This window comes from Doryrhamphus excisus, linkage group LG12 (assembly GCF_037039965.1).
Source record: "Doryrhamphus excisus strain RoL-2023G ecotype Guam linkage group LG12, RoL_Dexc_Guam_v1.1, whole genome shotgun sequence".
Classification (NCBI taxonomy): domain Eukaryota; kingdom Metazoa; phylum Chordata; class Actinopteri; order Syngnathiformes; family Syngnathidae; genus Doryrhamphus; species Doryrhamphus excisus.
In genome coordinates, this window is record NC_136368.1 from 18,652,480 (window position 1) to 18,675,787 (window position 23,308).

General features: G+C 39.1%; 2 protein-coding genes across 2 annotated transcripts in view; one reads left to right on the forward strand and one right to left on the reverse strand.

The window, feature by feature from the left end:
• The window catches only part of galnt13 (polypeptide N-acetylgalactosaminyltransferase 13), a 34,005-nt gene extending 31,711 nt beyond the window's left edge, over positions 1-2,294 (reverse strand). The window contains exons 1-2 of the mRNA XM_078795160.1: positions 1,991-2,294; positions 78-377 (exon numbers count right to left, since the gene is read on the reverse strand). Of these exons, the coding sequence (XP_078651286.1) occupies positions 78-219 (142 nt within the window). The 5' untranslated portion in view covers positions 220-377; positions 1,991-2,294. The remainder of the gene's footprint in view (positions 1-77; positions 378-1,990) is intronic.
• A 1,590-nt stretch (positions 2,295-3,884) lies between these two features.
• LOC131136027 (protein reprimo B-like) lies at positions 3,885-5,110 on the forward strand. Its single transcript, XM_058082489.2, has one exon. The coding sequence runs from the start codon at positions 4,031-4,033 to the stop codon at positions 4,406-4,408; it is 378 nt and encodes a 125-aa protein (XP_057938472.2). The 5' UTR covers positions 3,885-4,030; the 3' UTR covers positions 4,409-5,110.
• The last annotated feature ends 18,198 nt before the right edge of the window (positions 5,111-23,308 follow it).

Below are 23,308 nucleotides of genomic sequence, written 5' to 3' on the forward strand. Positions count from 1 at the left end.
ACATGGAAAAGGCCACTGCCTAGTTCACTGCCTATTTAATCCCCATCGAGCATCTCTGCAAGTATGTGTGGACTCACCACGTAGAGCAGGAAGCAGCGAGCGTTCCTTCTTGTCATCACATTTGTTACACTCGCTGAAGTAGAGCAGCAAGAAAACATCCACCAGCACCCAGACTAAAGAGGTGGACAAGACCACCTTACAGTAGGCAATCCGCCGCATCAAATTGCCAGTATGCCAGCCAACGGGTGCGTGAGGGGAGTGGTTGTCAAACACCAAACACTCAGGAGAGCTCGATAAGTTGTTGAGAAGTTTGTGACCTGAAGATGGAGCGAGGAAGGTCGAAGGGGACTAGGTTGGTTTGAGGAGAATGTATCATGCTTGAGGAGAAACAAGACAGAAGATGACAGAATGTTATTTCTGGCTTTCTCTCTAAGTTGGTAGAATATTCTCTCAAAGCATCCATACAGTATGTGTATGTTTATTATGTGGTGCGACAAAACATTTCTGGAAAAAGAACATCATATAAAAGAAAATATCATGTTGACAATATAAGACAAAATCATGTTTGTGAGTGACAGAAAGAAAAGCTCTGATGTGCTTGGGCAGAATCCATTGCTGATTTGCATGTTTACATCTCCTGACTCCTTATTGTCCTTCCATCCATTGTCTATGCCGCTTATCCACACTACGGTCACGGGTATGCTGGAGCCTATCCCAGCTGTCTTTTGGTACACCCTGCACTAGTTGACCCCTTATAGTCGATTTGTCTATTTACATGTTTTATACAGAACGATGTTGTATAGGCTAATCTTTATGTGGAACATAAACACATATTTATTTCCCTTTTCTGTGCATTCTCGAGCGAGAAAACAAGTTAACATAAGCTAGCTAGCAACGAGCGACATGGGAAATACCTATTTTGACGCTAAAACCCGCACAAAAAAACAGTGTTCCATTTACATAACTGACTTTTTAACCAAGCTACAGCAATATTATTATTGTAGCAGCTAACATGAAAAACTATTTTTAACACAATGCGTCGCTAATCGCTCATCTCAGCGGCATTCACAGACGGAAGAGTGGGTACCGAGGTCTCCATTTTGCTACAATTTTTTACCTGAGGACTGCAGCACACGTCTCGTGCTGGAAGATACAGCCATCCCAAGTGTTGTCGCTGTGCTATGCTGCTGTTGTTGATGGTACTAGCATAATTATGTGTATCAATGCGCTGAGAAGCTGCATGGTGGTCTAGTGGTTAGCGCGCAGAGTTTGCATGTTCTCCCCGTGCATGCGTGGGTTTTTCTCCGGGTACTCCGGTTTCCTCCCACATTCCAAAAACATGCTAGGTTAATTGGCGACTCCAAATTGTCCATAATAGGTATGAATGTGAGTGTGAATGGTTGTTTGTCTATGTTTTTTTTTATGTTTGTCTATTTGTTATTGGCTGGCGACCAATCCAGGGTGTATCCCGCCTCTTGCCCGAAGACAGCTGGGATAGGCTCCAGCACCCCCCGCGACCCTCGTGAGGAAAAAGCGGTAGAAAATGAAGAATTGTTGGGATTTTTGTACGTGTAAAATGGCAACTTTATTAACAAGAAATAAATAGAACATTTTTTTTCTTTTCAATGTACCCCAACAATATTAAAATAATAGCCGTTTAAAAAAAAGCACAATCAACTTCCACATACTTCCTCTACCAAGTAATGCATTATTATATTGGCAGTAATATGAAAAAAAAATAGCTAAGTGTTCCCAGCTCTGCCAGGAAAGGGAGGGGATTACCGTGTATATCCCATTAAGTCCATTAGGCAAATAGACTTCTCCTGTACACCCCCCCAAAAAAACACATTTGATGAATAACACAGTATGATTATGTCAATATGAATATGAATCTATGCACTGCACTACATCTTATTCAATCATGCTGCAACATGGAAGCATGCAATTCCTATGAAGGTGTCCGTGTGACCAAAAATGAGATGGTATTTACCCAAATTGTCCCTCTGTGAGCAAATATGAATGAATTGAATCCTCAAGAAGACAGCAAGTAGGAGTCCATCTCAGAAGACGATAGTAAACAAACCGGTGTGATGTAGTCGCTCATGGTACCTGTGTGGACTCCTTAATATAATCTCCTCCTGTGGTTGCCGCAGTAAACTGATAAACATACGTACTATTCATGCGTATATTTCTTCTAAAAAATACTATAAATTAAACACAACTTGACGTATCGGAGAGGATACCTATTAGGTGATTCGGCGCAATCCAACAACAGCTCACGTAGACTTGCTCTGCTGCGACAAGCTCTCCTATCTCTGTCTGCGATTGGCCGAAAGCCACGTCAGTCAAGAATTGCTCTTGGAAAGGCGGGGCTTGGTTTCGAGGCGAGGTCAAGTTTGGACTGCATCTTGCCAATTGATGTACATAAAACACATAGTTATTTAATTTTAAAAAGGTCATTAAAGTTTAATTTATTAACTGATACATCGATAATAACCAATGAGTCCTTCCATCAACCTCTTATGAGCTATTTTTGTTGTTGTCATCATATATTTGACCAAACAAATATACCTTTAGTTGTACCAGGTATTATAATGAACAAGGGAGGTTGAATTATTTTATTGCATGAATGCAACACAGTACTCACAATGGACAAAAAAAACTCGTTCCACACCCCTGCAGATTTGAATAGGAAGATGTATAAAATATTATATATTAAATATTAAATGTTAATTAATATTATTAATTATATTAATATAATATTAAATATTAGTATATAAGTAAAAGTGACTATAGGGGTGTTATTTCATGTCTAGAGGGCTCTAATAATGTTTAAAAACATACTGAGGTCATAAAAAGGATTTCAGTGCTATAACGATATATGTTTGATTTCTGAATAAGGAATCATACTTCACGGAAATTCACTTATCAAGGTCAAGTCTAGAGAAAAAGCAACTCTAATGCTAATTTATTCATGTCATTTGGCGTTTATATGATTTTACAATGGTTTTCTGCATGTGAAATTATCATTACAAAACTATAACATCATGTATTGTGTTATAAAAATTTTGAGACTTGTGGCAAAACAGTGTTAGGTAACCTCTGATGCTATCAGAGTCTATTTTCAAGTTCCTGTTCCCATGTATCAGCAAGCTAATAGGCTGCAAACGAGGACATTTTGTCATTAAAAATACATTAAGACCTCATTTACATCACTAACGCGGTGCATTAATTAATAACACAATAAGACACGCACCATATTGTACTCTCACTGGAAACTGTACACTAAAATTGGCATAAATTTGGACATAAAACAAACTAACTAAGGAATGGGGATACGCTAACCGAGGTTCCATGTATAATAAATTATGAAAGCGATTTAGTGATAGTCACAGGTAGTATGAGTTTAGCAGTATGTGTATTATAAGTTGTAGTTAACAGTAGAGTAGAACTGCACATTAATTAATTAATAATTTTCTTGAATGTATAAAATTTTTAGTTTTTAAGAGGCATACAAAATGCTGCTGCCTTTGTTCAATAGCGCATGTTGAACAATGCTGCCATCTATTGGACAAAACTATATGCACATATAACATACTGTATATGTATATAATTTATATACATACGTATATATATATATATATATGCAAACTGTATAAAAAATGATTGGATGGATGGCATCACGTGCAATCAATCACGTGCTATAAAAGCACAGTAGCTAGTAATTTAGCAGTTGCTATAGCTAGTTTATCATAATAATAATTTAAGCGTCGACTGAAAAAGGTGTGACGTCATGCTGTATTCATACCACACGGGGGCGCTGTTGCAATGTTGTCCGCCCCCCACATACACGCATACTTTAGTCCTTATTTAAAGGCGGGCGGCTTCTGTGGGGCGAAGGTTTCTCCCTCTGTTCTCCACTGTGCTCCCAAACCGCGAGGAGAACAGAACGAGATGCGAAGCCGGATCAGAAGACCTTTTGGGTGAACTTCTTCAACTCTTTTTGCCTCATCCTCTTCATCCTCACTTGATGACAGTGTGCGCGCTTGGGACGCTGAAGTTAAAAATTAAAGAGGGTGGAAAAAAAAAAAAAGTGGACATGAACACCACCGGGTTCAACCACACGGATGGGACTTTGTTCAACAGGACGGAGGGGATGTTGTGCTGCAACTTGTCGTCTGTGGTGACCGATGAAGGCTTGGTTGCTGCATCTCCGGATGAGAGGAGCCTATTCATCATGAGGGTGGTCCAGATCGCAGTCATGTGCGTGTTGTCCCTCACCGTGGTGTTCGGCATCTTCTTCTTGGGATGCAATCTCCTCATCAAATCCGAGGGTATGATCAACTTCTTGGTGACGGACAGGAGACCATCCAAAGAGGCGGAGGCGGTGATTGTTGGCTCCTACTGAGCTGCTAGACTATACAGGATCACTGGATTGTCAATGACATGGACCCAAGATGGAGACAACAGGTTCACACATAGGACTTTTTTTTCTTCTTCAAAATGCCAACAGACTCCCTGAAAGAGGCCTGTTTGTTTCTACGGTATTGATTCACGGCTCTAATGTCACTTGTTCATGTTGTCATCATTTGGTACTTGGTGGCAAAGCTGTTATGGTATAGAAATATGTACTGTATGTGTTTTTGCATACAATGTACACAAATCAATGTTGGGTATTAGAAGGCCAACCAGCAGTAAATTCACTTTGTCATTAAAAATTCCCTTCCTATATGGTTTAATTTTGTATATTCAATCAGCATGCGTGAGATTTCTGTCATTCGGCTTGAGAAATTGCCCCATTTTAAAGCCATTTTGTTTTATTATTCGTTTATTCTGTATTCAAAAGGGGGATTTTTTTATTTTTATTTTTTCGTCTTTTAAAAGTCTTATTAAATGAAATGGCATTTTCTTTGTTTTCATGTCATTATAGGTTCAACAGAAAAAAAAACAGAAATATCATACACATTCCCAATAACAAGGGTCTAATGAAAAGCATGTATCTCTAAAATGTGTGAGGTTATTTTTTTTGTATTCATTTATTTATATTTCACTTATTGTTTCACACATTATTTCTTTTTTTTACAGAACAAAACTGTCATTTTCTTTGTATGCTGGATTCAAAAAAATAAAATAACTCACAAAAAAATTTGCAGATAGATGTTTTTTTTTTTTACTGGATGCAACCACTATGTTTGGTGATGGAGCGAGCTTTAAAGATTAATACTTCATCTCATATAATAATAATAATAATAATAACAATAATAATAATAATAATAATAATAATAGTAATAATAAATAGTTTATTGAACTTGATATATTTGTGTTATTTAAACTTAAATAAGTCTAATTGCAATTTTTATAAATTATATCATGTTAATTCTAATAATAATACATTAGTATAATATATGTATTATTATATAATAATAATGTCCAAGTGTTTATTTGATTTTTAAAACTTTATTTTTAACATGAAATATTATTTTTATGTTTGAATTAAAAACAAATTAAAAATAAATATCTGATATAATGAAATCTACTACCTGTAATGGACATTTGTTAAGTGGCAAAAACAATAAGAAAAAGCAGAAGACACATTCAATTCGTACTGTAGTAGAAATCTGAGGTTTCCATGGCAACATCAGCCATGCTGTTGTACTTATCACAAGCAAGCGCCCCATTAACGTACTGTATACGGTTTCATATAGTACTGTTTTAACGACGGGCTTGAATAAGATTTGAATGCAAATAGTTGCGTTTGTTTGTATGTTCTGTCTGGATAAAAATATTAATGAAGAACGTTACATCTACCGTGATGCTCCAGCTCACCTGGCAGCCAGCTCCCTTGGGGTTGAAAAGCAACAGATTCAGAGATGGCTTTGATGGCACGTCCTGTCAGCCGCAGGCCGAGACGTGACCATCTGATGCCTCACATATTCCACGTATCACATTCAGGCTGAAATGCTTTGAATCAAGAGTTCCCACGTTCTGTCTGATATCACCTGAAGCTATCATAATGTCGCTGGGCGAGTCTAATTGATGATGATTTTGATGTTATATTGTCTTGCATGAACTGTTAAAAGTCAAAGTGAAACAACAAAATAGATCAGAACCGTCCTTCCCAACATGCACTTGCACTTTAGACTGCAGCTCCATCATTCACTTTGTTCAAAAGATGAGGAAAAAATTAAGACAAAAGCTAATTGTAGTAGTTGTTTTAATATAATAAAAGTATATATTTTTTATCTAATTGACTTAATTAACAATACCATATCTAGTTTTGGGCTGCACGGTGGTCTAGTGGTTGGCGTGCAGGCTTCATAGCTTGGAGACCCATGTTCAATTCCACCCTCGGCCATCTCTGTGTGGAGTTTGCATGTTCTCCCCGTGCATGCGTGGGTTTTCTCCGGGTACTCCGTTTTCCTCCCACATTGCAAAAACATGCTAGGTTAATTAGCGACTCCAAATTGTCCATAGGTATGAATGTGAGTGTGAATGGTTGTTTGTCTATATGTGCCCTGTGATTGGCTGATGGCCAGTCCTCTCGCCGAAAGACAGCTGGGATAGGCTCCTGCGACCCTCGTGAGGAAAAGCGGTAGAAAATGAATGAATGAATATCTAGTTTTTTGGACAATCACATTTACAATATAAAAAAAAGAGTTAATTTCAGTGTAACATTATTAGTAGTATTTGGGCCTGACTAGAAGAAAAAAAAATCTTCTCATAAGAATACATTTGCAGTATTACAAAAAGCAAGAACAAAACTTGTAATTTTGCAAGAATTAAGTATAAAATTGGCCCGAAATTAACATTGCCTGCATAAATGTAAATAACACTTGTTGGGGATCTCATTTATTGTATCGATTTTACTAACAAAATGGAGTGCAGTGGTTGGCTGCAACCTGCAGGGGTGCTGTTGAGTCTTGATTAACTAATAATCGACTGGACAATACAACACATGGAAACATGGAGGTTTAATAGTTTGTTTTATTTTTCCCATAGTTGAATAAAGACATTTGTCGTATCGTTCTTACGTTTATTCATTTTCTACCGCTTATCCTCACGAGGGGATGTGACCATTAGGGTGTTTTTGTGGACGCTTTTCCTCATTTCCCAGCGGTTTTCTGCCACTACCAACCTTACACAGCAGCCACACTAGCGTCCAGGGAGATGTAGGCGATAGTGGCAGCAGTCAGGACCATCACCCCCCCCCCCCCCCCCCCGTGCACAACATACTGATTTGTCTGCAGGGCTTCTAATGTGTGATCCCTTCCCAGCTAGTTAGCAATGTGTAGAAACCAACCTCAACACACACACACACATAACGTCTGGATGCACACATTTCAAGTGTTCTGAACTCATTGGGTGTATTCTCTATAGGTCAGAACCCCAGTCGCCGCACAGCGACTGCAGGGTGTTGATTGTGGGCTAAAACGGGCTTCAGGTCTGCGTGTGATTGGCTGGCTCAGAGGTGCAGTCGATGAACCGGATAGCGACTAAAAGCTCCAAATAGCATGAACGTAGACACAATCATCGCCTCTTCTTTTCTCATTGTTCCCCTCTTACGGGTTTTTTTCCCCATCTGCTTGTAACAGGTGAACAGTTTTGTAACGTCTATTATTTATTTATTATTTATGCCTACTTTTTGTTGAACTTTCCTCGATGGATTGATTTTTGTGGACAATGTATATAATACCAAACTGAATTTGCACTTTTGCATGTATGCCCTGATTGACTGGCAACCAGTCCAGATTCCACTGGTCAAAAGTACTGTGAACTCAGTAAACATGGACCGCCGTGTAACCAGTCACAGCGGAGTGGGCGGGGTTAAGTTAAATTAAACAGACCATCCGGGTTGGAAGCAGGAAGTCCATGGAAACACCGCAAAAAAAGGAGCAGAATCTGGAAGATCTCGAAAGCTTTTTGTGCGGGTTATTGTGTGTAGCTGCTCTACAGGAGTCTACAATTCAATACAAAGCGCTGAAAATCAGAATAATAGGTGCACTTTAAAGGGAAATATTACATTGTTTTCATATACATAATATTGTACACTGTTGTTATTATGTGTTATCATGTCATTAGTGGTTTATTTGTTCTCAAAAATGTTGACAATAATACAGTTTAGGGTCAGTCTGAGGGAAATTAGGGACATCAGTATGTTGTGTTCCTGCTCTACCATAGCTTACGTATTGTGTGGAAATATGGGCTAATAACTATAAAAGCAAATCTTCACTCACTAAATGTACTGCAAAAAAGGTCAGTAAGGATAATTCATAATGCCGCCTACAGAGAACATACTAAGTCCTTTTTTCTAAAATCACAAATATTTAAACTTAAACAGCTAAAATAATGCATAAGGCTAAAAATGAAAATAAAATTAGCTAAAAATGTCAATACTTCTCTACAAGAGAGGACAAATATGATCTCAGGGAAGAAGTACATTTGAAACACTTCTATGCTAGGACTACGTTAAAAAGCCATAGCATTTCAGTATGTGGAATCAAACTATGGAATGGATTGAGTAAGACCCTCAAACAATGCACAACAATGAGCCAATTCAAGAAACAATACAAGCAGTTGATGTTTGCTAAATACAAGGATTATTATTATTATACAAAAAAAATAAAAATAAAAAAACTTAAACTATATTAGGAAAGCAGGAAGTGAACAAATAAAAAAAAAAAATAAAAAAAACTTAAACTATATTAGGAAAGCAGGAAGTGAACAAATCAAAAATAAAATAAAAACAAAAAACAACTTAAACTATATTAGGAAAGCAGGAAGTGAACAAATCAAAAATAAAATAAAAACAAAAAACAACTTAAACTATATTAGGAAAGCAGGAAGTGAACAAATGTAACAGTTACTGATTGTAAAAGTACCAGATGGAGGGGTAGGATTTAATAAGCTTTGCTTCTTCCTACTCCTTTTGGACATGTGGAACTGTGAACTGATTATGTGATGCGTTCAATTGTAATCTGATGCATGTTTAAATGAAATAAAACCATTACCATTACCATATTTTTTCATTGTACTTTTCTTAAAATTAATATTCAAATCTTATCTCATCTCATTCTTGTCTTGTTTCCTGAATCGGGTGTCACATGCGCCCCAACTGAAGCCTTTTTTTTAAAATAATGGCAGTGATGATGTGATATTGACCCCCGAAATCTATTCCAGTCTTTGCGTGAGCATGTGTCTGATTTTATTGACCCTCTAATCAGGCAGCTCTTTGGCAGCGATAGAGATAACATCCTCCTCAAAATGAAACTAAAGCTTGAATTTATTGGCTAAGATCTCGTCAACCACCATTAGCAGCCAGGTTATGGCCTCTTCAAGAAACCCGTATAAACTTTGGTCAAGGGCGATTTAACTCCCCCGATGAAGACTGCGAGAACTTATTGGTGGTATAAATAATGTTAGATAGGGTCTGCACATTTTGTCCCAATAGAGTCAGCACACTAGCTGGGTATTTATTATATCAGTAAAATAAAAAGTCAGCCTGCATATATACAGAATATTACACAGCTTAGGCTCAGCCCACCTTTCATGTAGAGCACTCTCATTCGGCTTAACCCCCCCACCCCCCACCCTTGAGGAAAGATGCCATTAGCGCTCATGTCATAAATCATGAATCCACTTTGACTAGCCATCACAAACATATTGCTGAATACACTTAATAAATGAAATGTGCATCATTTATATGACTGCTTATCAGAGCACTCATTCGCCAACTGCCATTTATACTTTATTCCTGCCTATTGGGGTCATGTGATCAACACCGATGGGATAAAGATAACATCATTTCCTGTCATCTGGAACACATTTATTGCAAAATGTAGGCTTATTTTCTTTGATTATTTGTGCAAAGGTGACTATAGGGGTGTTATTTCATTTTAAGAGGGCTCTAATGTTAATAAATGTATTTAGAAGGTCATAAACAGTTTTTCAGTGCTCTATATACGATCACTTAGCAGGATCGGGTCCGTAACCAATTAAGAATGAGAAACGAGGGATGGTTTTTTTGTTCCATTTCTAGCACTGCTTCACTTTTGTTAGCATACATGCTGCTGATTAACGGCTAATTTCGTAGTTCCAGGATATTCCACTTCATGTTACCTTACTTTTTACAGAGTAGTGATCCGGTTGCGGGCGGCACGGCGGTCTAGTGGTTAGCGCGCAGACCTCACAGCTAGGAGACCAGGGTTCAATTCCACCCTCGGCCATCTCTGTGTGGAGTTTGCATGTTCTCCCCGGTACTACGGTTTCCTCCCACATTCCAAAAACATGCTAGGTTAATTAGCGACTCCAAATTGTCCATAGGTATGAATGTGAGTGTGAATGGTTGTTTGTCTATATGTGTCCTGTGATTGGCTGGCGACCCTTGTGAGGAAAAAGCAGTAGAAAATGAATGAATGATTATCATTAAGGCTGCACAGTGGTCGAGTGGTTAGCGCGCAGACCTCGAAGCTAGGAGACCAGGGTTCAATTCCACCCTCGGCCATTTCTGTGTGGAGTTTGCATGTTCTCCTCGTGCATGTGTGGGTTTTCTCCGGGTACTCCGGTTTCCTCCCACATTCCAAAAACATGCTAGGTTAATTAGCAACTCCTAATTGTCCATAGGTATGAATGTGAGTGTGAATGGTTGTTTGTCTATATGTGACCTGTGATTGGCTGGCTACCCCGCCTTGCGCCCAAAGACAGCTGGGATAGGCTCCAGCACCCCCCACGACCCTCATGAGGAAAAAGCGGTAGAAAATGAATGAATGAATGACACAGTTGCGGCACGGCGGTCTAGTGGTTAGCGCGCAGACCTCACAGCTTTACTGAGCATGCCCCAATTGACTATTCTGGTTGATTATAGCGGCGCATGTAGACACACACGATTGGAATATTCCTTTCCATGTATACCATTGCTTTCGGAAAAGTCATTCGGAAAGAGAAAAACTCCTCATGTAAACGTGGCTAATGTCATGGAAATCTGTTTTGTTCTGTTCTTAATGACTAAATTCTAGTCTTAACATGAATGTCCTTCTTCACCTCGGCACAGTCAAGTTTCCGCTTCTTGGACAACACATTAGCACTTTTGACAAGCAGGTCCCATCGGTCTTCAACAGCTGGTTCAGTTGTACGAAAATATGTTGGTAGACCTCAATCCCTGATGACTTAAGAGTCACTATTTCAGATCCTAGTATTCCTCCATGATGACTTCCATTGGCAGTTAGCAGATTTCACCAGCATGGTGGTCATAGCACGAGATGAAGCAAGTGTTGGGAGCTTGTAGCACCTGAAGACACAACCAGGCGTTAATGGAAGCAGCCCTGAGGGAGAACACGCTTCCGGCATGGTGAGAAGCAATTTGAAAAAAGCTCAATAAGTCATGAACCCTGCAGAGTTTTTTTAGCATACAGCGGCCGAGGCGGGGGCTTACGTTCATGAGCTGTGACAGAACCAGGAGGTGCACCATTAGGCTTGAATTCTCAAGGTGCGCACTATCAGATCTGAAATTCAGAACACTTTGCTCAGCTGGCAAATCAGATTGGAGCTAATGCAGGCAGGATGCTGAGTGCGATCTCGAACCTCGAAAATGAGAACACGGGATAAAATATTATGATTCATATTTACTGATGAAAAATACGAATTTGATTAAGCGTGGTGATAAAGGACGGCTTTGCAAAGGTTCTTCATTACTCTCTCAGTAACTGAGTATATCTGACAGCCAGGGCAAAGCGGCGCTCCACAGAAGGAGGCAGGAAACTGCTACTTGGCAGGCAGGTCCAAAGTGTCACCACTGATTCCTACCGTCAAATCAGAAGAGACCACTTTCTATTAATGTATCTTTGCTCAGCCAGGAGTGCTGCAAAGGAATTTAATACTATTTCAACTTCGGTGAGAAAAAAAATTCAGTCATCAGTGAGGTCATTCCGTATTTCTGCTTAAGTGATGAAACATCTGAATGAGGTATCGAGGTCCTGTTATCAAGTCATGGTACAATAGATTTTAAACTTCACACAAAGGACATTAAACATTGATTGGCTCTTTGTGGCCACGCAGGTGGTTATAGTGTTCAATCATTATTACTTCATTAACCAAGGAGAAAGGCATCGAACACAAACAGGATTATCTGCTTGAATTATGTCACAACTTCATTTATATTACTTATTATTTTGCAACTGGATCATTCATTCATTCATTTTCTAAAGCTTTTTCCTCACGAGAGCCTATCCCAGCTGTCTTTGCGAGTCTGCTAGGCGAGGTACACCCTAGACTGGTCGCCATCCAATCACAGGGCACATATAGACAAACAACCATTCACACTCACATTCATACCTATGGACAATTTGGAGTCGCTAATTAACCTAGCATGTTTTTGGAATGTGGGAGGAAACCGGAGTACCCGGAGAAAACCCACACATGCACGGGGAGAACATGCAAACTCCACACAGAGATGGCCGAGGGTGGAATTGAACCCGGGTCTCCTAGCTTCGAGGTCTGCGCGCTAACCACTCGACCACTGTGCAGCCTTAATGATAATCATTCATTCATTTTCTACTGCTTTTTCCTCACAAGGGTCGCCAGCCAATCACAGGGCACATATAGACAAACAACCATTCACACTCACATTCATACCTATGGACAATTTGGAGTCGCTAATTAACCTAGCATGTTTTTGGAATGTGGGAGGAAACCGGAGTACCCGGAGAAAACCCACACATGCACGGGGAGAACATGCAAACTCCACACAGAGATGGCCGAGGGTGGAATTGAACTCAGGTCTCCTAGCTGTGAGGTCTACACGCTAACCACTCGACCACTGTGCAGCCTTAATGATAATCATTCATTCATTCATTCATTTTCTACCGCTTTTTCCTCACAAGGGTCGCTGAAGGTGCTGGAGCCTATCCCAGCTGTCTTCGGGCGAGAGGCGGGGTACACCCTGGACTGGTGTCCAGCCAATCACAGGGCACATATAGACAAACAACCATTCACACTCACATTCATACCTATGGACAATTAGGAGTCGCTAATTAACCTAGCATGTTTTTGAGATGGCAGAGATGGCCGAGGGTGGAATCCAAACCACTAAGACACTGTGCAGCCCTATATTATAGTAATTTTTTTCACAATATTTTCATTATAGTTATTGTAGTCTGTAGTGGCGTACAATTGATACCCAATCAGACACTGCATTCACTTTTTAGCGTCAACATTTTTGATAGTTATATCATTAGACTACGCAGTTGCCTAATAAAACGTCCACAGGGTGTGAAACAGTAGCATAGTTAGTGTAAAAAAAAAACAAAAAAAAACAATGATTTTCATATTTGAGTCTTCATTATATTTGACAACAAACAGGAAAAGACGCAATAGTCCAAACTTAAAATGTTGCATTGACAGATGAAATCCATCATTAAAAAACACATTGAAATAATTTATAGGGAGCATAAATAAAGATTCACATAAGAGAAGAAAAGAAAAATGCTAAAATGTAAATGTCGCCAATGACGTTCGCCGAGCCGATAGAAGGGGTGTCAGTCACTGAGCGTTAGAATCATCCACTTCACAAGCTGTGTGACTTAACAGCCTGTGAACAGGATGACATTAGCAAATGTCACTAACATGTAAACCTGTGGCGGGGAGCTGCGGGGAGCTACTTGTTTATCTTCGCAACACTGCAGGATTTACAACTCTGCAAAGTTTAATCAAGGAATTGAACACCAACAGGCACACTTTGACATGACATCTTTGGCCACACCAAACTATTCATTCATTTTCTATCGCTTTTTCCTCACGAGGAGCCTATCCCAGCTGTCTTCGGGCGAGAAGACAAACAACCATTCACACTCACATTCATACCTATGGACAATTTGGAGTCGCTAATTAACCTAGCATGTTTTTGGAATGTGGGAGGAAACCGGAGTACCCGGAGAAAACCCACGCATGCACAGGAAGAACATGCAAACTCCATTGAACTCAGGTCTCCTAGCCGTGCGGTCACCGCGCTAACCACTCGACCACCGTACAGCCCTGGTGTTGTCTGTCTTTCACCAAAATCAACTGGCATAGGCTCAAGATTCGCCTTAATTCTGAAGATTAAGAGATTAAGAGATGGCCGAGGGTGGAATTGAACTCGGGTCTCCTAGCTGTGAAGCCCGCACCCTAACCGCTCAGTTGCCATGCAGCCCCAATCTTAAATTCATTAATTCATTCATTCATTTTCTACCGTTTTTTCCTCACGAGGGTCGCGGGGGGGGGGGGTGCTGGAGCCTATCCCAGCCGTCTTCGGGTGAGAGGCGGGGTACACCCTGGACTGGTGGCCAGCCAATCACAGGGCACATATAGACAAACAACCATTCACACTCACATTCATATCTATGGACAATTTGGAGTCGCTAATTAACCTAGCATGTTTTTGGTGGAATTGAACCCTAGTCTCTTTATTGTAGTAAATTTTTTCACAATATTTTCATTATAGCGGTTGTAGTCTGTAGTGGCGTACAATTAAAAGTCTATGACAAAACTAGGCTTTGTCATAGACTGGTCAGTATCACAGGCGTAAGTAAGGTGTTTTTGTGTGTGTTTGTGTGTGTGTGTGTGTGTGTGAGAAAAGACAACGGAACCGAGCAGAACCACACCTTGCAAAACAGCATCTGTCACGCAGGATCAGCATCAGCTTCTGTTGTCCTTGCTGGCGTTTCCATACTAATAGAGCATCGGCTGCATCATAAGGTTCTTTGTTTCGTGTCGGTCCACATTAGCAGACGCACAGCGCTCAGTGATATACAGTATTATGTCATTATGTAAAAATAAACCACGCTAATGCTGTTTGTGTCAAAAATATTGACTATGTTGGGTATTAGGGATAAGCTTTTATACATCGAAAATACTTTGACTACCCTCTTTTTTGTAATTACCGTGCTCGACGGAGCTCATCTAAGAACAAGAACAAGATGTGCAGCTCACTTGAGATTGAGGATGAGCTGTTACTTTCCTCAGCCCATCATTTCTACGTTGGACATTTTTTGAAAGGGTATCAAAGGAAAAGATTATGGATGGAAAAGCGGTGATGCAGCAAGGGTGTGATAACTCGCTGTTAAAATAAAAAGTACAAAATTTATCGTATGTTCGAGCCGACAGCAGCAATCATGCGAGTTTGACTTTTTACCGACTTTTTACCACTTCAAATTTGATCATGGACTTCTGACACACATCACAAAGAGAAAGTTGTTACACAAACGACGTCATTTATCAGCTGTTAAACATCAACACTGAGCATTTAATCGGGAATTGTGTACTACATACTTATCACTTATCAGGTACAATCAGGTACATAGTCTAAACTGTAGCTGGTAAAATAAAAAATAAAAAATAAATATATATAAAATAAAAATAAAAATAAAAATAAAAATAAAAATAAAAATAAAAATAAAAATAAAAATAAAAATAAAAATAAAAATAAAAATAAAAATAAAAATAAAAATAAAAATAAAAATAAAAATAAAAATAAAAATAAAAATAAAAATAAAAATTATATTAGGAAAGCAGGAAGTGAACAAATGTAACAGTTACTGATTGTAAAAGTAACAGATGGAGGGGTAGGATTTAATAAGCTTTGCTTCTTCCTACTCCTATCACTTATCAGGTACAATCAGGTACATAGTCCAAACTGTAGCTGGTAAAATAAAAAATAAAAAAATTAAAATTAAAATTAAAATTAAAATTAAAATTAAAATTAAAATTAAAATTAAAATTAAAATTAAAATTAAAATTAAAATTAAAATTAAAATTAAAATTAAAATTAAAATTAAAATTAAAAAATCTTAAACTATATTAGGAAAGCAGGAAGTGAACAAATGTAACAGTTACTGATTGTAAAAGTAACAGATGGAGGGGTAGGATTTAATAAGCTTTGCTTCTTCCTACTCCTATCACTTATCAGGTACAATCAGGTACATAGTCCAAACTGTAGCTGGTAAAATAAAAAATTAAAATTAAAATTAAAATTAAAATTAAAATTAAAATTAAAATTAAAATTAAAATTAAAATTAAAATTAAAATTAAAATTAAAATTAAAATTAAAATTAAAATTAAAATTAAAATTAAAATATCTTAAACTATATTAGGAAAGCAGGAAGTGAACAAATGTAACAGTTACTGATTGTAAAAGTACCAGATGGAGGGGTAGGATTTAATAAGCTTTGCTTCTTCCTACTCTTTTTGGACATGTGGAACTGTGAACTGATTATGTGATGCATTCAATTGTAATCTGATGCATGTTCAAATGAAATAAAACCAATACCATTACCATTACTGTTGACTAATATTTAAACTTGATGCCTGTAGTGCGCCGCCTGTGTGGGTGATTAACGGCATTCCCACAACAACAAATTTCATTTAGCTTGGGAAAAAAAAGTGTAATTTGGAGGGATAGCACCGTTAATATAAGTTTCATACTAGCAACAGTTGAACAAATTAATTCACTCAACCATTTTTTTGTATTACATCTTGAACGTCAACCAGCATTTTGTATGTGATCTTTACATCATGAATAACAAACCAACTTCCGACTTGACTAAATTGTAATCCCAGCACATCTTAACCAAAATACCAGACAGCCTATCATAATCAACATCACTTACATCGGGACTGTAAAGCTTGGTTTTGCTAAGGCGGGATTATCCATGCAGCTGCTTGTGTCACCATAGAAATGGTTTGCACCTGGGGAGTGTTGTTGAAGCTTTCATCTATTTACATCGTTTACCCCCGTCCCCCACCTCCCCTGCAGTCGTTAACAGCTCTCTGTTTCCTTTGAGAGCAGATTGATTAGTGATTATAAAGGAAAAGAGGAGGGGCGGCCTCTCTGACCGACTCAGACGGTCCAAAATGGTTGTGACCATGCAGGTGTGTGACAAATCAAAGACAAGACACTGTTAAGATGTTTGGACACTACAGGTAAACCGCGGCACGGCGGTCAAGTGGTTACAGCTAGGAGACCAGGGTTCAATTCCACCCTCGGCCATCTCTGTGTGGAGTTCTCCACGTGCATGCGTGGGTTTTCTCCGGGTACTCCGGTTTCCTCCCACATTCCAAAAACATGCTAGGTTAATTAGCGACTCCAAATTGTCCATAGGTATGAATGTGAGTGTGAATGGTTGTTTGTCTATATGTGCCCTGTGATTGGCTGGCCATCACCAGTCCAGGGTGTACCCCGCCTCTTGCCTGAAGACAGCTGGGATAGGCTCTAGTGCACTTTTCAAAATGAGGTAACTATTATTACTCTGTGGTCTTCTTAGTGTAGGTATGAAGCAATTTCCTGTTTGTTTTCTCGCCATAAACTCTGACTGAAAAAAAAAGCGTTGGACTTGATTTACCTCAAACCACCTGAGGAAACATTTCCATTTCTTTTATTCTGACAGGTCCTTAATAGACATGTGTGAAATAGGATTTGAAGAAAAAAAATAGTCCTGCAAACAATTGTTTCCCTGTTCACATTTAGATTCAAAACATGGCTCTGCTTTTGCAACAAAGAGTAACCTGAAGGCTAATAGGGAGGGCGAAAAGTCACCTTTTTAAATTAAGCTGACTTAACCCAGAGTGTCAATCTCCGGTCAGCTCACTCCATGAAGCTATAAAAAAGGTGAACAGCCTCTACTTCCTTTACTGGGGTGCATGCAGAAAGTCATGGTGGTCATTAATGAGTCCATCTAAGCAGCTGCAGATGGTGCAATGCTCTCTGACTCGGGCAGCGACCTGCCCCTCACAAGCACCAACAGAAGCCATCATATCCCCCCGGGGGATATGATGGGGTTACCTGACAGATGCTACCTTTCTATACTCGTCTCATCATTGTTTACCGCCTTGACTGCCCCGACACTCAGCATCGGTCCCGTGTGGGTGTCTTCTTCAGACTCCCAAACATGTCGCTTCTGATGTGAATTAACACCCAATATTTACATTTTGCAGTGTTTTTAAGGAGTTCAAAGTACATAAATGTATTACAAACAACCATTAAAATGAAATGGGATGTTCATCATCTGATCAAAAGTTTAACGTCACAGCCTTTAAAAGCCAAAATAACAAAAATGTCAATTTATTGTCATTTTCTGACAACAAGACACGGGCCTGTGAAATACTACTTCCGCTACTTCCACCAACTTTGTATCTTTATTCCTTTATTATTCCAGATATTTTTGCTAGTTTCAAGGCAAAAGACACAGTATATTATATCAACAGCATGCTTTGTTGTATAGTTAAAATTATAATTTATGCCTCTTTAAGGTGCTCATTTATGCAGTCAGGTTGTACCATTTTTAAGTAATGCAGTTTTCAGTCGTGTAAAGTTAAACTATTGTTATTTTTAGTCCAAATTTGGCACCTTTAGTCACAATGGTTGTACAAATTGTGCTATATATAATACTGTGGCGGTCGGGTGGTTAGCACTGGGGTTCAATTCCACCCTCGGCCATCTCTGTGTGGAGTTTGCATGTTCTCCCCGTGCATGCGTGGGTTTCCTCCCACATTCCAAAAACATGCTAGGTTAATTGGCGACTCCAAATTGTCCATAGGTATGAATGTGAGTGTGAATGGTTGTTTGTCTATATGTACCCTGTGATTGGCATGTCTTAAAAGATCCTCAGAGTGAGTTACATAACATAAAAGTCAAGTTGTAGGCCCAAAAAATGTTACCAGGACAAATTAAGGTTGTTACAGGCAATCAAATAATCATCAGACGGCATCTACGAGAGAAGGGATTTATACTGTATGTTGCAGGGGGGGTGCATCCCTCATATTTGACGGCCCTCGTCGGCGTGCCTGTGATGACCGGGTTTTTCAGCAGGACAACCCTGCAGTTCACAATGCCCGCCTGACAAATTCTTCCAGAAGAATAACGATCTAAATCCAATTGAGAACATTGGGATGGATGGTAAGGGAAGTTTGCACAAATGGACATCAGTTCCAGACAGTGGATTCCCACTGTGAAGCCATCTTGGAATACTGGAACACTGGAATCAAACACAAGAATGGTGCAGCTATTCATTATTGAGTACTTTTTTGACATTTTTATTTGCAATAAATTGCTGCATTTTATTGTCTCACACACGTTTCTTCTGTTTGAATCTCTACTGAAATCCTCCTTATGATCAAACAAAGCTAAATATAAATTCTTGCAATTTTCAAAAGTTTTTAAAATTTTGATCAAAAGCGAATATGCCAATTTTATTTAAAGTACTCTGAGTCTTCTGTTTATTACAAGCAACAAGATGCTGGATTGGCATCAACTCAAATGCGGCTGCCATCCCTCGCGTTCATCATTTCCTTTATGAGACAAATCAATGTGTATGAATCCATGGGATTTTCCACTGCTGTGAACACTGACCCACACCGCCTGTCACGTGTTTGCAACACAAGAGGAAGCATCGCTAGTTCACCAGTGGCTCTTCAATACATTGACAACAATAGAACTCAGTTGAGTGCAGACCTCCGTCAGGGATGAATGGTTTGAAATTGCTGAAAAAAATGGTGGAGCGACAGTTTCTGCAATCAGCAACGTGAGCTCTGACGAGTCCAAAGCAGTATAATAGCCTGAATGGCTTTTACTGTGATGCGACACCAATAGGTTTCAAATCCATCCATCCATTTTTTATTCAGTAAGTCTGAAGTCTATAATCTCAGGTCCAAGTCTCAAGTCAAATTAAGACAAGTTGAGTCAAGCCTGAAGTCATCGGCTTTACATTTTTGGAGTGTTTCCCCCCAAAATGTCTGCATTTTGGATTGTTTCATTTTTTTTATTTAGTAAGACCAGTGTGCAAGACTTAAGGATATTTGTTATGTTCTTGACAATTACACAATAATAATCATTTTAGTTGAATACTTTGGATGGGGACGCATTTTACTCGACATGTTCAAGTCATCAGACTAAGTTCCAAGTGTGGTGTGTTCGTCAGAAAAAACTAATTTTAATGTTTTGATGTGCAGTGCTTCAGGAGTAGAAGAGCGAGCTGACACACAGAATTGAGGACATTGTACAGTTTATATCATGTCATCATCCAAAAAGCTAAAATCATCACACAGCATCTTAACACTCACAAGGTAGCTAGTAAATATACAAGACAAATACCAATACGACGTGTGTTGATGTCATGAGCGCTTTAAGGGAATTAGGGCATCGTGTTCATTTTGTACATATACAGTATAAGCTACACCACACTATCCGCTACACATGTCCACATCATCGAAACAGGCAGCTCTTTATTTTAAATGAGTAATGAGAAAACTCCCACCAAGCTTGTCGACCCATTGGAAATGGCAGGAGTTCATTTGTCAATATAAGGTCTGACTCACAGTGTCATCTTCCAAAAAGCTAAAATCATCACACAGCATCTTAACACTCACAAGGTAGCTAGTAAATATACAAGACAAATACCAATACGACGTGTGTTGGTGTCATGAGTGCTTTAAGGGAATTAGGGCATTATGTTTATTTTGTACATATACAGTATAAGCTACACAACACTATCCGCTGCACATGTCCACATCATCGAACCAGGCAGCTCTTTATTTTGAAATGAGAAAACTCCCACCAAGATTGTCGACCCATTGGAAATCGCATGAGGTCATTAGTCAATATAAGGTCTGACTCACGGTGTCATCTTCCAAAAAGCTAAAATCATCACACAGCATCTTAACACTCACAAGGTAGCAAGTAAATATACAAGACAAATACCAATATGGCGTCATGAGCACTTTAAGGGAATTAGGGTATTATGTTCATATACTGTCATTTCTGGGGAAAAAATACATATTTTGTGTTAAAGTCAATAAAATCCTGACATGAGAAATCTTTCTATATTTTCATGATATGGTGGGCCTCCGTGTGACCGTGAGGTCAACAAGAGTTATTAGCTTTGGATCCCCACCCACTTTTGTCACGCAACACCTCGCCAATGTCCCGCCTTCCGGTTATACGTCAGATATTGGCGAGGCAACATAGGTTTACAGACTTTTTTTGTAGCTATAAATAGCCCAGTCACAGTGAAGTCATGTCGGGCTATTTTTGCACCAGATATGTGATGTGGAGGGAGCATGGTGGTTCCAAATGATTGAAAGCGGGATGAAATAGGATGATCCATCAGGACCGCCTTTTATCTTTACCACAACAACACGAGAGCAGCCAGAGAGAAGCACTATACCCCTTCATGTCTTTCTATATGCATTTTTTTTTTATTATTAATGCAGTCTGACAGCTAACTGACAGCAGTCACCCCTGAATCACCCATGCAGCGGGCATATGGGGAGTGCGAGGTTGGGTTATTGAACTCTAAAACTCCCATACCAAGCGACACACATGAGTGCACTTCCCCGTTATCGTACATGCACACACAAAAAAGCTGTCCAAATAGGTGATGGCCATGACAATGACTGGAGGAGAGTGTGACAGGCTGTCTCTAGACTACATTGTGCCGGGCACCTGCTGATGGAAGAAAAGCCCTGAAAGCTGTAGGTGACATTTCAAGACATAATAACATAATATGTCAGCTTGGATTTCGAAAGGAGGTGGTTTTGAAATAGATATTGTTTAAACGTCAGAATAAAAGACCTGGAAAAAAAAACATTGTCTTTTTCCCTGCAGCTGTCACCATGTCTCGTGGACTCTCTGTGCTTGACTATGATTCATTTCAGACCTTCAGACCTTGTTTTCATGTAAAAAGCTAAAATCATCACACAGCATCTTAACACTCACAAGGTAGCTAGTAAATATACAAGACAAATACCAATACGACGTGTGTTGGTGTCATGAGCGCTTTAAGGGAATTAGGGCATCGTGTTCATTTTGTACATATACAGTACAAGCTACACAACACTATCCGCTACACATGTCCACATCATCGAACCAGGCAGATCTTTATTTTAAATGAGTAATGAGAAAACTCCCACCAAGCTTGTCAACCCATTGTAAATCGCAGGAGATCATTAGTCAATATAAGGTCTGACTCACGGTGACATCTTCCAAATAGCTAAAATCATCACACAGCATCTTAACACTCACAAGGTAGCTAGTAAATATACAAGACAAATACCAATACGACGTGTGTTGGTGTCATGAGCACTTTAAGGGAATTAGGGCATTATGTTCATTTTGTACATATACAGTATAAGCTACACCACACTATCCGCCGCACATGTCCACATCATCGAACCAGGCAGCTCTTTATTTTCAATGAGTAATTATTTTTAAATGAGAAAACTCCGACCAAGCTTGTCAACCCATTGTAAATCGCAGGAGATCATTAGTCAATATAAGGTCTGACTCACGGTGTCATGTTCCAAAAAGCTAAAATCATCACACAGCATCTTAACACTCACAAGGTAGCTAGTAAATATACAAGACAAATACCAGTAAGACATGTGTTGGTGTCATGAGCACTTTAAGGGAATTAGGGCATTATGTTCATTTTGTACATATACAGTATAAGCTACACCACACTATCCGCTGCACATGTCCACATCATCGAACCAGGCAGCTCTTTATTTTAAATGAGTAATGAGAAAATCCCACCAAGCTTGTCGACCCATTGGAAAATCGCAGGAGATCATTAGTCAATATAAGGTCTGACTCACAGTGTCATCTTCCAAAAAGCTAAAATCATCACACAGCATCTTAACACTCACAAGGTAGCAAGTAAATATACAAGACAAATACCAATACGATGTGTGTTGGTGTCACTTGCTCCATAGTTCCCTCCATATTGTGATTCACACCAAAATAATAATCCTACATTTTTTTTGGGATCTGGATATTCTATAGAACCTGTTGGAAAACTGTCCTGTATTTTTGTTTTGTGGAGTTATATGCAAAAATGCTGACAATGTTCCTACACTGCAATGTTGAAGAACCATTAAAAAAAAAGTCCTGGAACCAGACAGTGATCCGGATCATGACCAAAACATTATCAGTTCTTCCATATCCCATTTCTGACAATTCCTAAACAGAAATTCCGACACATTCCTCTGTTCCTCGTGGTGTTCTCCATTGTTTACCACCTGTCTCACTCCTGCAGAAGCCACGTCTTGATGCTTGCGGTTGCAATTAGAACAGTGCTGTGTTTAAACCCTGCAATTTTTTTTCCAGAGTCATGCACATTTCAGCTCTATAAATGCAAATGTCAACTCTCGTCTTTCCCCTCAAAAACACATTAATTCAGTTCCCACGCCAGCGCCACACAAAAATCAATTCATTGTTTTTGTAATCAGGGCTTGACAGATGGCTCTGGGTTGAAGGGAACATAAATTGAACCCCAATAAGAACTAT

Excerpts from the sequence above, each read along its gene's own strand:
- LOC131136027 (XM_058082489.2), top strand. The coding sequence starts at position 4,031 with ATGACAGTGTGCGCGCTTGGGACGCTGAAGTTAAAAATTAAAGAGGGT.